Source organism: Phyllobates terribilis, unplaced genomic scaffold (genome assembly GCF_046119375.1).
Source record: "Phyllobates terribilis strain yellow unplaced genomic scaffold, ASM4611937v1 Scaffold_5__5_contigs__length_657084704, whole genome shotgun sequence".
Classification (NCBI taxonomy): Eukaryota; Metazoa; Chordata; class Amphibia; order Anura; family Dendrobatidae; genus Phyllobates; species Phyllobates terribilis.
In genome coordinates this window covers 498164863-498178347 of record NW_027362765.1, presented here as the reverse complement: position 1 = coordinate 498178347, position 13485 = coordinate 498164863, and the positions used below count along the sequence as shown (strand labels likewise).

General features: G+C 41.3%; 1 protein-coding gene across 2 annotated transcripts in view; it reads right to left on the bottom strand.

The window, feature by feature from the left end:
• Nucleotides 1-4843: 4843 nt before the first annotated feature.
• The window catches only part of TNKS2 (tankyrase 2), a 68647-nt gene continuing 60005 nt past the window's right edge, over nt 4844-13485 (bottom strand). For both annotated transcript variants that reach the window (XM_073685560.1, XM_073685561.1), the window contains exon 27: nt 4844-11618. In XM_073685560.1, coding sequence (XP_073541661.1) covers nt 11556-11618 — 63 coding nt within the window. In that variant the 3' untranslated portion in view covers nt 4844-11555. The remainder of the gene's footprint in view (nt 11619-13485) is intronic.

The window sequence follows — 13485 nt, the reverse complement described above, 5'->3', positions numbered from 1 at the left end:
GGGAGATACTATTATTATTTTTATACAGCAAAAAATGCCAAAAACAGGATAATAGAGATGTTTTACCGTGGAACATCAAAACCACAGTAATAATTTACTGGTGTATACCAGGCTTTTTAAAATATATATATATTTGCGGCTGAACAGTGAGCGACACACTCAAACTGTTTTTTTTAGATACAAATGGCCCATAGAACTGCAAAACCACACTTCTATTTCTCTGGCCTGCACCAGACTATTTTCAACAGATATATTTGTGTCTGAAAAATCAGAGGCACACTTTTTTTTTTTGAGGGGGGGGGGGGGGGGCACAAAAAGGTTAATAAGATGGGTATTTGTACATTGGAAAGGAGGAAAAAAAAAAAGAGGATTTAGATTTAAAAAAAAGGATTTTTCCTGGCCCCCGGGACCTGGAGCTAAGTCCAGCAATTTCAGCAACAGGAGCAGCACACAGGTGTGTAATGCAGTGTTTGCTGGTATAACCACTGCGTCTCCTATACAGCCTGCCTGCCTGCCTGATATACCTGGGATGGATATTAGTCCTGAGAAGGACTGTTTGTTTGATCTGGCAGCCTTTACAGACCCTACACTAACTATTTTGCAGGATATCTCTCTCCTTCAATCAGCAGCGCTGTCCCTACACTGTCTGATCCGGAGCGACTGTGTCCAAGATGGCGGCGCCCGGTTTTAAATACTCGAGGTGACACTGTGCGGCCAGCCAAGCACTGTAATGCCCACAAACAACATGGCTGCGGCATTACAGTGACTGGCTGGCAATCCCTGCACGTTCATTGGCTCTGTAAAGAGCGCCAAACATGCAGGGCGGAGACCCGAGCTCCCCCCCCCCCCCTCGAGTAACCCGGAAATGCTCAGTGCTCGCCGAACATCCCGAGTAGCGTGATGCTCAGGCGAGTACCGAGCATGTTCGCTCAACACTAGTCACAAGTGATAAAAGAAAACTCACTGTGCCACAGGAAAGAGTCAAAAACTTTAAGCACTGTTGAGGTTTCCTTTATTTAACCTGTTCCAACAACGAGGGGCTGGAGATGTTCAGCAATCCATTGGCTTAAATTTTCTTTGTGGGTCCCTATCCCAGAGATAATGGGGAATAGTGGAGGTGGAAAAATGGGCTTATTGAGTTTTTGGCAAACCGTGAAACATAGATATGATATGATACTCGGGTAATAACAATCTTTTACTGTTTAGACCCCCAAGAGAATACTTTCCTCTAAACATTTAGACAATGTGTGCTTAAAAGAAATAGTAGGATCAGATGTGATCTAGATGTAGATGTATCACAAAATATGTTATTGAGAAGTTTAAAGTACAAAGGTGTATCAAGAACAACTACACAGCCTGACGTACAGTAAGATTTGGGTTACTTTGTAAATCAGTAATTGCTTTAAATTGTGCACGATTAAGATTTCTGAATCGATGGGACATTTTAGTCTGTTCATGGAATAATTTCAAATCACAAGTGTCTGGAATAAGGCAAGGGCACTCTAGCTTGCAATGGATAACAGAAAGTTTTGGGAATTATTTGTATGTCCTTATTGGTTATACCGGTGAGGCTTTCCTCATCTTGCAGTGATGTTAGAGTTCGATGTCTTTTAAGTACACATTGTCTTAGCCAACATCAATCCAATGTGTGTGCAACCTGTGTAATTCATGGTATTTCCTATGTTGAATTAGTAAGGGAAACTGAGCATTTGATTTCAGTCTCCATCCCCGCCTTCATATTACAGCTCATCAGTGAAAATCCAGACATTGAGGCCCTTATCTTCAGTTCACCATGTTTAAGTCAGACGTGGTTTGATTTGAATATGAAAATTAACTCCAGAACATCTGTACTAGCTGAAAGAGGCAACTGTGGTGCAGTTTCATCAACTTTGCCAAGGTATTTCAGGTTTTATCATCAGGACCTGAAAGGTAATCTGTCGGCACCACCACCCAAAACGGTCATGTTGCTCTGTGAAATAATTTTGTCCACTCATGCAATCTGTTGCTCCCCGACAGCCCCAAAAATCTACTTTAATTCAAAAGTAAATTAGGCTGAAGTACTCTCGACATGATCAGAGAACTTCCCGAGTGCTCTGCCTAAGGGCCACCAGTATAGTAAAGCCAGTGAGCTGTCAGTCAAGTAGAGGAAGGTGGGGCTGGGCGGGAATAAAGTCAGGGTGGCAGACGCCTGGGAAGTGCTCCGCCGATCATGCACAGAGCATGTCAGCCTTATTTGCGCAAGACTTAAAACAGCAGATTTTCTTCAGTCAAGAAACAGCATAACTAAAAGGTAAGGCTTCTTATATGATGAAAGGTTGGAAAAGTGGAGCTTATCTTAGAAAAAAAACATCTCAGAGGAGATCTTATTTATTTGCATAAATCCATGTGTGGTCCATACAAAGGTCTGTCACATGACATTTCTTCCAAAGACCATACTAAGGACCAGGGGGCACTCATTACAGGTGGAAGAAAGGAGATTCTGGCAGCTAAATAGGAAAGGGTTCTTTACAGTCAGAGCAGTCAGACTGTGGAATGCCGACCACAAGAGGTAGTGATGGCCGACACTATAACAGCATTTAAAAAAGGGGCTGGATGATTTCTTCAGCAGAATTACCATTGTGGGATATAGATAATTTAGTGACAAAGAATGTATAGTGGAGAAAGGTTGAACTGGACAGACTGGAGTCTTTTTTTTCAACCTATATATGGATAAAATTATCTTTCACATAGCTAGTTGACCAATTTAAGTTTGGGAGGGAGAGGGGGAGAGGAGTGTAGATAGTGTGAGTGTGTGTGTGTGTGTGTGTGTGATTAAAAAATAAAAAAAAAGTATAATGGGGAAATTATGCATAGCTCATTCAATATAAAAAAGATGAACACATTATACTGGCATTATGGCTTTCGTTTCTACAGGGCCTATCACAGAAAGGACCTATCCACCGTGATCCTTGAATTGACACCATTGCTCTTAAAGGGAACCGGTCATGTAAAGAAACGAAAAAAAACGTTATCAACCCGCAGATATGAGGTTAATTTGCAGGTTAATAGTGTTCTGAACCTGCCTGTCGCCGTACAGAGCCCTGTTGCCAGAGGAAATGGAACTTTATTCCACCCGGCAGGCTTAAGCTTTCAGTTACAGTGGTATGACGCTTCAGTCACCACGCTCACTGCATAATGAGCAGTGGCTGTAATCACGCCTCAGACACTGACAGACAGCAGACTCCGCATTAAAACGGACAGTGTCGGGGGCGCAGTCACAGCAGCCGCTCACTGTATACTGAGCGATAACTGAAGCTCCGCCTCTATGACTGAAAGCCTGAGCCTGCCTGGGGCTCTCTGTGCAGGCACCAGGCAGATTCAGAATGCTATTAACCTGCAGATTAACCCCATATCTGCTAGTCAATAGCATTTTTTTTTTTACATGACAGGATCTTTTTAAAACAATTCTGACCATCAAAAAATAAAAACTTAAAAACTCAACTAAAAAGTAGTCAGACAAGTAATAAATGTATTAATGTAGAATAATACAAGTCTTTTGAATTATATCCATGGCTTAGCATTCCTGGCGCACAGCTGCAATCAGGGTGTTCTTTTACTATCATAGTAGATTATATCCAAGGATGTGATAGAGTTGGTTTAGATGATTATATCTTTCACACCATGCTATAATAGTGGAAGGGAACTAGTGATTTTTTTTTTATGACAGCTTGCATATAGGTTACGCCAGGGTTTTTTTTTTTTTCTTTTAAATGGACAAACTTTAAACAATCCTCAGGATCATGGCTTTTAAAAATGTCAACTACATAGTTGTTGCTGGAACTGTCCCGTCATGCGCTGTAATTCCCATTGATAGAAAGGAGCTGAATATGTGTTAAATAGTAGCGTAATATTTTTTTGCCAAAACTACTGCGCATGAAAATAGGAAACTCATGTATCATATCAGAAATCTTTTTTTCTCCTCCTGGAATTTGAAGTGAAGAAAGTTTGTAATATGCCTGATCATATCTGCTTTTTCTCCAATGGTCCTGGACCAATCATTCATTCTCAATTCATGGATAAAATCTGTCTTCAGTGAATACAGATTTCCCATTACCACGATAATGTGAGTTGCTGCTCATAAAGTTCCACTGAGAGGGGAGGAAGAGGAGGAGCTAGAAGCGGACACCGACATTCTGCTGCAAGTTCTCTTGAAACAGGATTTTCTGTAGGAAAAAAAATGCTTTTTTTTTTTTTTTTTTTGAGTTTTTCCTTTCCTGAAGTGGTTTTAGAATTTTTTTTTCTTTTTAAATGAAGTGCTCTCTGTTTGCAGCCTTTTGATTTAACAGTGCAGTTTGGAGTGGTTTCCTTCATGATCCACTCCAAAGAAGTGACATGGACTTTTTTTTTTCCCTCCGCCAAGCATTTTTCAAAACCTCTTAAAAAACCCAAAACCTTCAAAAACAGCAAATTGGATTTCGCATAGAAATGAATAGGAAGATTTTTCCAAGAATTTTTTTAAGTGTGTTTTGGAGTTTGGAATTTTTGGAACCACTCAAAAATACATCAAAATATCTCCATACCTGGAAGGGGAGTGGGGTGAGATCTCAGGATCTGCACCCTGACTGATCCAAACTACTGACATGAGACTATAGCATATAAAAAGTTTTTCTATTTACTTTGTGATGACATCCAGTTAACCAGGACGCAATATGGAAATATGGGCTCTAGGGAATACAAATGTGAATTTGTCACATTTCTCTCCACCTGACAGAACTTTAATTTTACTGCCCCTGCTGCATGCCAAGCACAGTGTGATCTAATGAGTGCATCATAACTTAAATCCACACAATCATTCCATAAGAGATTTCAAGACAAAAATGTTTTTTATTTTAAACATCACAAAAATGTAATAGAGCAGGCAAAAAGTCGGGATCCTCGTCCATAGATGCACAATAAAAGTTCTTGTCAACGTCACATATTTAATCAGTTTGACAAATGCACATTTGTTTTTATGAACACAAAAAAGCACAAAACACAATCATCCATTGCTAGACTAAATGCCAAGCAAAGTGTATACAGTATATATACATATATATCTCAATTTATGCAACGTTCTCCACTGTGTATGGAAAGTTGTAATACAACGGAGCAGAATAAGTAGATGTACCTTAAAGGGAATCTGTCAGCAGTTTTTTAGTGTCTGAACAAATACCACCACCTTTATCAGTTTCCACAAACTTGTATATTATCTAACTCCCCCCTGTATAGCACAAAAATATGTTTTGAATTGCTCCAGTGCTGTACCTAAACCGGGTGGTCAGGTGAGATGGGCGTAATTACTGTGGCATCTGTCCCTCCTTTTTGTTGTTAATCGCCACCCTCTGGATTGATTTGGATGACCCATCCTGCGTCAACCACATATCCTAACATCATCATACAGAGCAAGGGCAATTCAAAAGATATATTCGGGTGTAAAAGGGGAGTCGGGGGACAATATACAACTCTGTGGAATGCAGCATTGGCACTGATAAAGATGGTGGTATTTTTTCAGACACTAAAAAACTGCTGACGGGTTCACCAACTCCCACCCTTCCCTAAAGATAAGAGTGTAGTGTAAAGGCCCTGTCACACATAACGAGATCGCTAGCGAGATCGTTATTGCGTGACGGTTTTGGGATCGCTGGGGAGATGTCAAACATGCAGAACTTTCCAACGATCTCGGCTGCCCCAGCGATCTAACCAACGATCTCGGTGGTCGTTGGGACACTTTCACACAGCAGCTATTTCAACGATCCACACCTTGATAAGGGCTGTACTGTGTCAGAAAGGCGTGCATAAAATTGCTTTTCCGCGCCCCCCTCATCTCCAGCTGGTGGACGCTACTGCGTTCTGATTGGGTGGCCTTGTTTTAACACTTTGTCTCCGGTCAGATGAGATCTCTACTGCGTCTCCATTAAAAATGGAAACTCATTTGAGACCCCAAGCAATACCTACCTCACTAAAGATGCCTGATTTCTTCAAAGTGGAGTCACAGCCGGGGAACGCTGGTGGGATCTGGAAAAACAAGGACACAGTAGTGACCACCAATCGGGGACGAGGAGCGCAGAAAAGTCCAATTTATGCACGCCTACATGTCTCAGTTCTGAATCGCTAACGAGGTCATTGATAAGGTGTCAAATACAGCGATGCACACTGCCCAGCGGGAGCGCAACGACCCAGGAATGGTCCAGGAAGCTTTGTAACCATCAGCGATCTCACAGCAGGGGCCTGATCGTTGCTACCTGTCACACATAACGAGATCGCTAGCGAGATCGCTGTTGCGTCACCAAAACTGTGACTCATTAGCGATCTCGCTAGCGATCTTGTTATGTGTGACGGGGCCTTAACAGAATCCTAGGAACTGCCTCCTATAACAATAGATCTGACCCTGTATACCACAAAATGCTCATCAAGTACAAAAAGATTGGTAAAAAGGAGCCCGAAACAACAATCAGTGGTCTTACCTACAGTACACACTTGCATCTACATGTAGAATGGTACAAAACCAAACACAGCCCCCCTTATAGACCTAGTGTAAGGAGAAGCCGAGGCAGCAGAATGCAGACAACGCCAACTCGTACATACGGCAATAGAAACATTGGAGAAAGTGTCAGCAGGCAGAAGCCATAGAAGATTCACACATACTGAACGTACGTTTGTTTTAATGTTTCTCAATTTATAGTTTTCTTAAAAGAACAAGGACTGCACATAAGTATATTATACAGTGAGGAAAGAAGAACTTCAAGGCAGGATTCACACATGCAGTTTTTGGTGGCAATCGTAAGTGTGAAGAAGGTAGAAGTGTAATTGTCCATTGAGACGGGCGATTGATTATATAGAAGTTGATTGGCAGTTATTTGCTCGTGCCACCTGTGACTGATGAGCACAAAGTGATCATTAATACGATCATTCTGTCCCCAGACAGCAGGGCTTCTCAACCATGTTATTCCACGATAGACAAACCGATGGATTACAATGACAACTGGGGGTCTACAGACATGAGGATGCTCCTATGAAAACCATCCTGTGGCTGACGTTCAGAGACCATGATTTTCATTATATATGGTCTAAAAAAAAATACATATAAACGTTTGAATCACTCACATATTCTGGAATTAAAAATATATAAAGGGAACCTGTCGCCAGTTTTTTCGCTTAGAATCTATGCCCATCACCTTTAAGAGCATAAAAATAGGGTTCCTGCAACCCCTTTATATCCTCAGAAAAAGTGTTTTATACTTGTCCTGTGACGCATGTAAATTGCGTGGTCCAGACTGACGGGTGTCTCCAGATTGCGATCAGCGCCACTTCTTCTAACTGCATGTAAGTGGATGACGTCTCTCGGTCATCCACGTAGTCCTCAAAAGTCTCGCGCCAGCACAGTGGAATAACTGGCTGTTCAATAGGGCATAGTGAGGCGCGCCTGCGCAGCTCTCAGATTACACTGCGCAGCTGCGAGACTTCGGACATGTTGTGGATGAGGGAGAGACACGTCATTCACTTCCATGCAGTTAGAAGAGGTGGCTCCAATCACAATCTGGAGACACCCATCAGACTGGACCACGCAATTTAAATGCAGCGTAGGACAAATATAAAACTTTTTCTGAGGTATGCAAAGCCACATCTGAGGAACCCCTTTTTATGATCTTAAGAGGTGATGGACATAGTTAATAAGGGAAAAAGCTGGTAACAGGTTCCCTTTATTAAAAAAACAAACAAAAAAACACATTTGGTACTGCTGTGTCCGTATAGGTCCGATCTATCAAAATATAAAATGAATTAACCTCATTAGTGAACTCTTTAATTGGGAAAAAAATAGAAATACCAAAAATGTATTTTTTGTCACCTCAACTGTGGAAAAATGCAATAAAAAGGATCAAGATTAAGCCCAAAATGCTATTAGTAAAAACATCATCTTTTCATACAAAAAAACAATCCCCGCCATAGATCTAACACTACTGGTCTCAGAAAATGGTGACAAGACATTTTTTAATGAAATTTCAATTTTTTCATCATTTTACAATTGCAGAATTATGTTCTCCCTCCCACCCCCATTTCAACACACTTCAAATTCTCCTGTTCTCCAGTACTTTGATTGGTAAATTGAATAATGTCATTCAAAGCTACAACTCATCCTGCAAACAAATCCTCATACAGCTATGTGGACAGAAAAATAAAAATGTATGGCTATGGTTAGCACTCATTAGGTAAGGGGTTAGTGAATTGTACTACATTCTTGAATCCGTAAAGGGGTGATCCAAAGGCAAAGCATTTTTCTCCTAACTTCTATATAGTCCCATAATCTAAGCTATTTTCAAATATACTTGCTTTAAAAATTCCCTACGTTCCCTAACTACACTAACACCCTATTGCTTTTTTTTTCCCATATCCTGTCTGATGATTATTCGCTTGAGTATCACCAGTGCATGCTGGGATACTCAAATGGAGCATGATCAGGGGGAAGAGGCTATGGTCACAGTCACGACCCCTGTGCCCTCCCTAAATCGAAGCATCATCAGTGACGCTGGTTTCAGGGGCTGGTCCCTGCTCTGTCCCCGAGTGTCTCCCCTGTGCAGGCAGTGTATATTGTATACAACCTTAGATGTAAGTAAAAAAAAAAATAAATCTGTATGTGGGACTCTAGCCCTAAACAGGTTTTCCAAGCTTATAAAAAAAATTGAACTACACTTTGCAAAGGTCATCATTAATAAGATTAGTGGGGTCCAAAACGACAACTGATCAGCTGTTTCAGCACTGTCCAGGTGTAAACCGTGAACAAAGCCAAAAAGCACAACTCCATTCAATGTGTAGTAGTTATTCCTGGGTACTGTCAATCAGCTTCTGAATGGGAGCTGGCCTGCAGTACCTGAGAGCGGCCACTATAGAGTGGACGGAGTTGTGCTGTCCGGCTCCATTCACTGCTTACATCCAGTAACCGCCGGAGTGGAAACAGCTGATTGGTGGGAGTCCAACACACCCACTGGTCTGGTACTGATCATGACGTACTTACTGTATAGTAAGTACAGGCCATCAATGTTGTAACCATGGAATACCCCTGGAATAATCCACTGTACTTGGATGGTAGAGCATTCCACACCTATTGTTATTTACAATTAAGAAAAAAATGCAGAATATTTTCAAGCAAACCTTTTTCATTATTGCTCAGTAATACACATTAATAGCAGTTATGCAGTATTTAACATCAGTCGCAAAGGCTGTAATATCCTTGTGGGATTAAGGATTTTGTTTAACACTACCTTGATGTAGCTGGATCAATAGCATTTCAATATGGGGCAATATTTTTAGAAGTAGAGCAATAAATCAATAGCAGAAGGCTGGAAGCAAATGCGTACAGGCCTCCCCTCTGCATCCAACACCTACTCACTAATTTCTTTCATAGGATCTCCACACCTACCAGCATGAGATAAAACCTACATGAATAAGAATTTCCATGTTATTTTGACAATGGGCAATGTAAATCACATCACACTGGTGGTAAGTCTTAAGCAGGCCATGTACAAAATGAACAAGTTAACATTTGGCAGACGGCCATCTCTCTCAACATCCCCATATACATCAGGACTCGGCTCATTTTTCTGCTCGTGCCAGTTCAATGGGAAGATAGGAGAGAGCCACTGCCAGACACCTTTGGTCATTGAAAATTATTGGTCATTGAAATTCCAACTGTCTGATCCGTCGGATGTCAGGGCCCCTATAAAGATCAGATGGTTGGCCAGTCCCACTGAAATTGTCATGATCGGCCAACTTTCATCTCACGTCTATGGGGGCCTCTCGGCTGGGACAGTCGCACCCACCTGCAGACACGACTGAGCGCCTCATTATGTGGTTACTCCTAGTTGATAACAGTTTCTCGAACACTTATTCGACACTGCAAAAAGGCATAGGTTTCAGCCATATGCGGTAGAGAAGCTTGAGAGCGCAGAAAAACAAAACGGTTCACATGTCCATCAATAGTAAACTACTTTTCAAAGATGATTTAGATCTGAACCTACAACATTAACAGTCAGTGTAATCAAGCTTCCAAGTGTAATGTTGCACCGTTCCTGTTATTATTCCTGTAAATATATGAATTACCGGACAACTGAGGGTTTCCATTTACTTCTCACTGGCATTGTCCAGTGGATGCTGACAACATACATATTCATACACTTCCAGGAGAAACAGAGGGAAAAGCACAATGTCAGATTCTGTAGCATGATTTCATGGGGAATACTTTAAAAAGTCATGTCAGAGAGCACAGACAAGTTCTCTTTAAATATGGACCGGTCATCAAACTAGTTATATACAGTATGGTCTTCACTTTTGCATTGGTACCCCCAAGGTTTTTGTTCCGTTGTTATGGCCCCCATTAATATTGGTGCACACACAGTACGTGAATAGGCCCCACTGTATGAAAATGAATACTTTGACAACTGGGAGAGACTTTCCCATCTCTGACACCATCTAATAAGTCTGGGGTCACAACTGCTTGCATGGTTATATATTCACTCTGCTATCTGTCCAGCCTATAGACCATGAATGGAGTGTGCCACCAGGAGACCCCATTCAGTTGTAACCACAGCTAGAAGACCAGGGGCTCCGAACCCCTGTTGTAGCCATCAGAGCGGGTCCTAGAAGAGGTATCTCTATCGATGACACATTTATCACCTGTGTACAGGTGATAAATATTACTTGTGGAATAACTCCTTTACTTTACAATCCCTCCATTTCTTCAGGAACACATTTAGGGCATACAGTATGGAGGCATTTAGTCAAGTGCATAATGTAATGAAGTCTTTAAGACAACTATGACTACTTAGGAACATGGCCTTTTTTTGGTATAAAAAAATGTATTTTGGTTTTCCCTTCATTAAAAATCTCCATCTCCATCCTAAAATATGGGTTAAGTGAGTGTATGTGCAAGACCCTAAAGCGACATATTGTGGGAGAAAACCAAGTCCATTTTTTTAGAGCAATGAGTCCTCTGCAATGCTTCGGACCATCCTGCTCTTTGGTACGTAACGGCCAGCATTGTGGTACACAAAGGACAGCCTCAGCCAAATAAAATTACATGTGCATTTTTTTTTTCTGCTTTGTACAAGTTGCAATTTTAAAAGACTATATTACAAGGCAATGTAAATAAATACCCGGCAAGTAGAAAAAGCTCTTATATACAGTTGTACAAACATATTGGATTCAGTGTCAACGCTGCGTTAGAAAATACACAATTCTAGTAATGCATTGTTACAGGGATTCAGTTAGATGCCAATGCGTTGTATTTAAAAAGGGAGGAAAAAAACAACTAAATTTCAAGTTAATGCAATACATTTCTTTGTGTAGAATTAAATATAGACAAACCCATTTACATTAAAAATGGCGTCTGTTAAAGTGCTGATAAAGTACTTTTGTGAATGTTCAGGAAATATACTAAAATCTGCATAAAGCTTGACGTCTCTGAGAAAGTTACAATGTGTTCACATTGGTAATTCTCTCCCCAGATGACAGCACAGGCAGGTGACGCAGTCCAGAGGTCGGGCTCATCCTTCCGCAGTAGTGTCAGGCTTTACTATTTGATAGGTAATTAGATATTCTGGGTATGCCTGCAGAACAATTAATATACATGTTAGCAATTTCTTCAGCAGCATAAAAACAATCATGAAAGGGGGTGTCCTCTATTGGACAAGCCCTTCTTAAATGCTATAGTACCCCCTATAAAAAAAAAAAACACAAAAAAAACCCCAGACATATACTGAACTCTTGGGCCATCACCAAACCTGCAATGTTCGTGCTACCTCCCAAAAATCAGAACAGAAAGCGATCAAAAAAGGGTATGTGACCGAAAATGGTACCAATAAAAATGTCAACTCGTCCTGCAAAAAACAAGTTCTCACATGACTGTTGGCCAAAATATGGGAAAATTATAGTTCTCAAAACTGGCAATGCAAAAACTTTGTTTTGCAAAAAAAAGCAGCTTTTAGTGTGTGACAGCAGCCAAACATAATAACCCGATATAAATCTTGTATCGCTGTAATCGCACCGACCCAATTACTTCTACCGCATGAGGAACAGCGTAAAAAATAAAATCAATTCTTTACCTGCTGCTGATTTGTTAGCTCTGTCTCCCAAAGATCGCAGTAAGGCACGGTGCATTTATCCTGCGCTCTGTTCTTACACTGGGGTTTCTGGGTAAATCTCTAAAATACGCGATTCAGAGAGAACCCCCGGCGGAAAAATCCCTATAATGAGGCAGATGGAGGCACTGTGGATGCCGTCTGGCCTGTGATCCGGCGGTGTCCATCTTTTTAGGCATGCATAATAGCACTGTCATCCACAACTTTGTGCACTTCCGAATAATAGGACAACGCTGAACAGAGGCCAGACGGAGTCCAGAGTAACTCTGCTGCCTCATTACAGTGAATGGATCCCGCAGGGGTTTCATCTGAATCACATCACTCGAATATTTAGATGGAAACCCCGATGTAAGTGCTCAGTGTAGAGGGCAGGATAAATTTGATCCCATAGTTATGAAAAACGTTCCCAATAAAAGCTTCAACTCAATCCACAAAAAAAACAAGTCCCCACTAAGATCTGTCATCTGTTAATGGAAATATAGGGGGCTTCCATGTTACTCGTAGTACAAAGGCTCTGGAAACGTGCTATGGCTCATCACCCCCCAAAAGAAATCCAGCAAATTATGGGCTCCTAAATCCAAATGCAACATTTTAGTGGAAAAATGGTAATTTTCCAATGACTCAACCCAATGTTATACAATTCTGTGAATCGCCTGAGGGTTAAAAATGCTCACTACACAGCTAGATGAATTTCTCAAGGGATGTAGTCTCCAAAATGGGGTCACTTGTGGGGGTTTCTGCTGTTTTGTCATTTCAGGGGCTTCTCAAATGTGACATGGCATCCGCAATGTATTCCAGCCAAAATTGCGCTACAGAATTCAATTGGTGCTCCTTCCCTTCTGAACCCTGCCATGTGCCCAAACAGTAGTTTACCACCACATATTGAGTATAGGTTTACTCAGGAGAAATTGCACAACAAATTGGTGTGGTCCGTTTTCTCCCGTTACCCTTGTGAAAATTGAATATTTGGGACCTATGTAAGATTTTTGTGGGAAAAAGGTATTTTTTCATTTTCACGGCTCAAATTCTGTGAAGCACCTGAGTTCAAGCTGCTCACCACACCATACCTCTAGATAATTTCCTTGTGGGATCTCGTTTGTAAAATAGGTCACTTGTGGAAGGGTTTCCACTGTTTAGGCACATCAAGGGCTCTCCAAGCGCAACTTGGCGTTCACTATCCATTCCAGCCAATTTTGCTCTCCAAAAGTCAAATGGAGCTCCTTCCCTTCCTAGCTCTGCCATGCACCCAAGCAGTAGTTTTCAACCACATATGGGGTATCGGCATACTCAGGAGAAATTGCACAACAAATTGTATGGTTCATTTTTTCCTGTTACC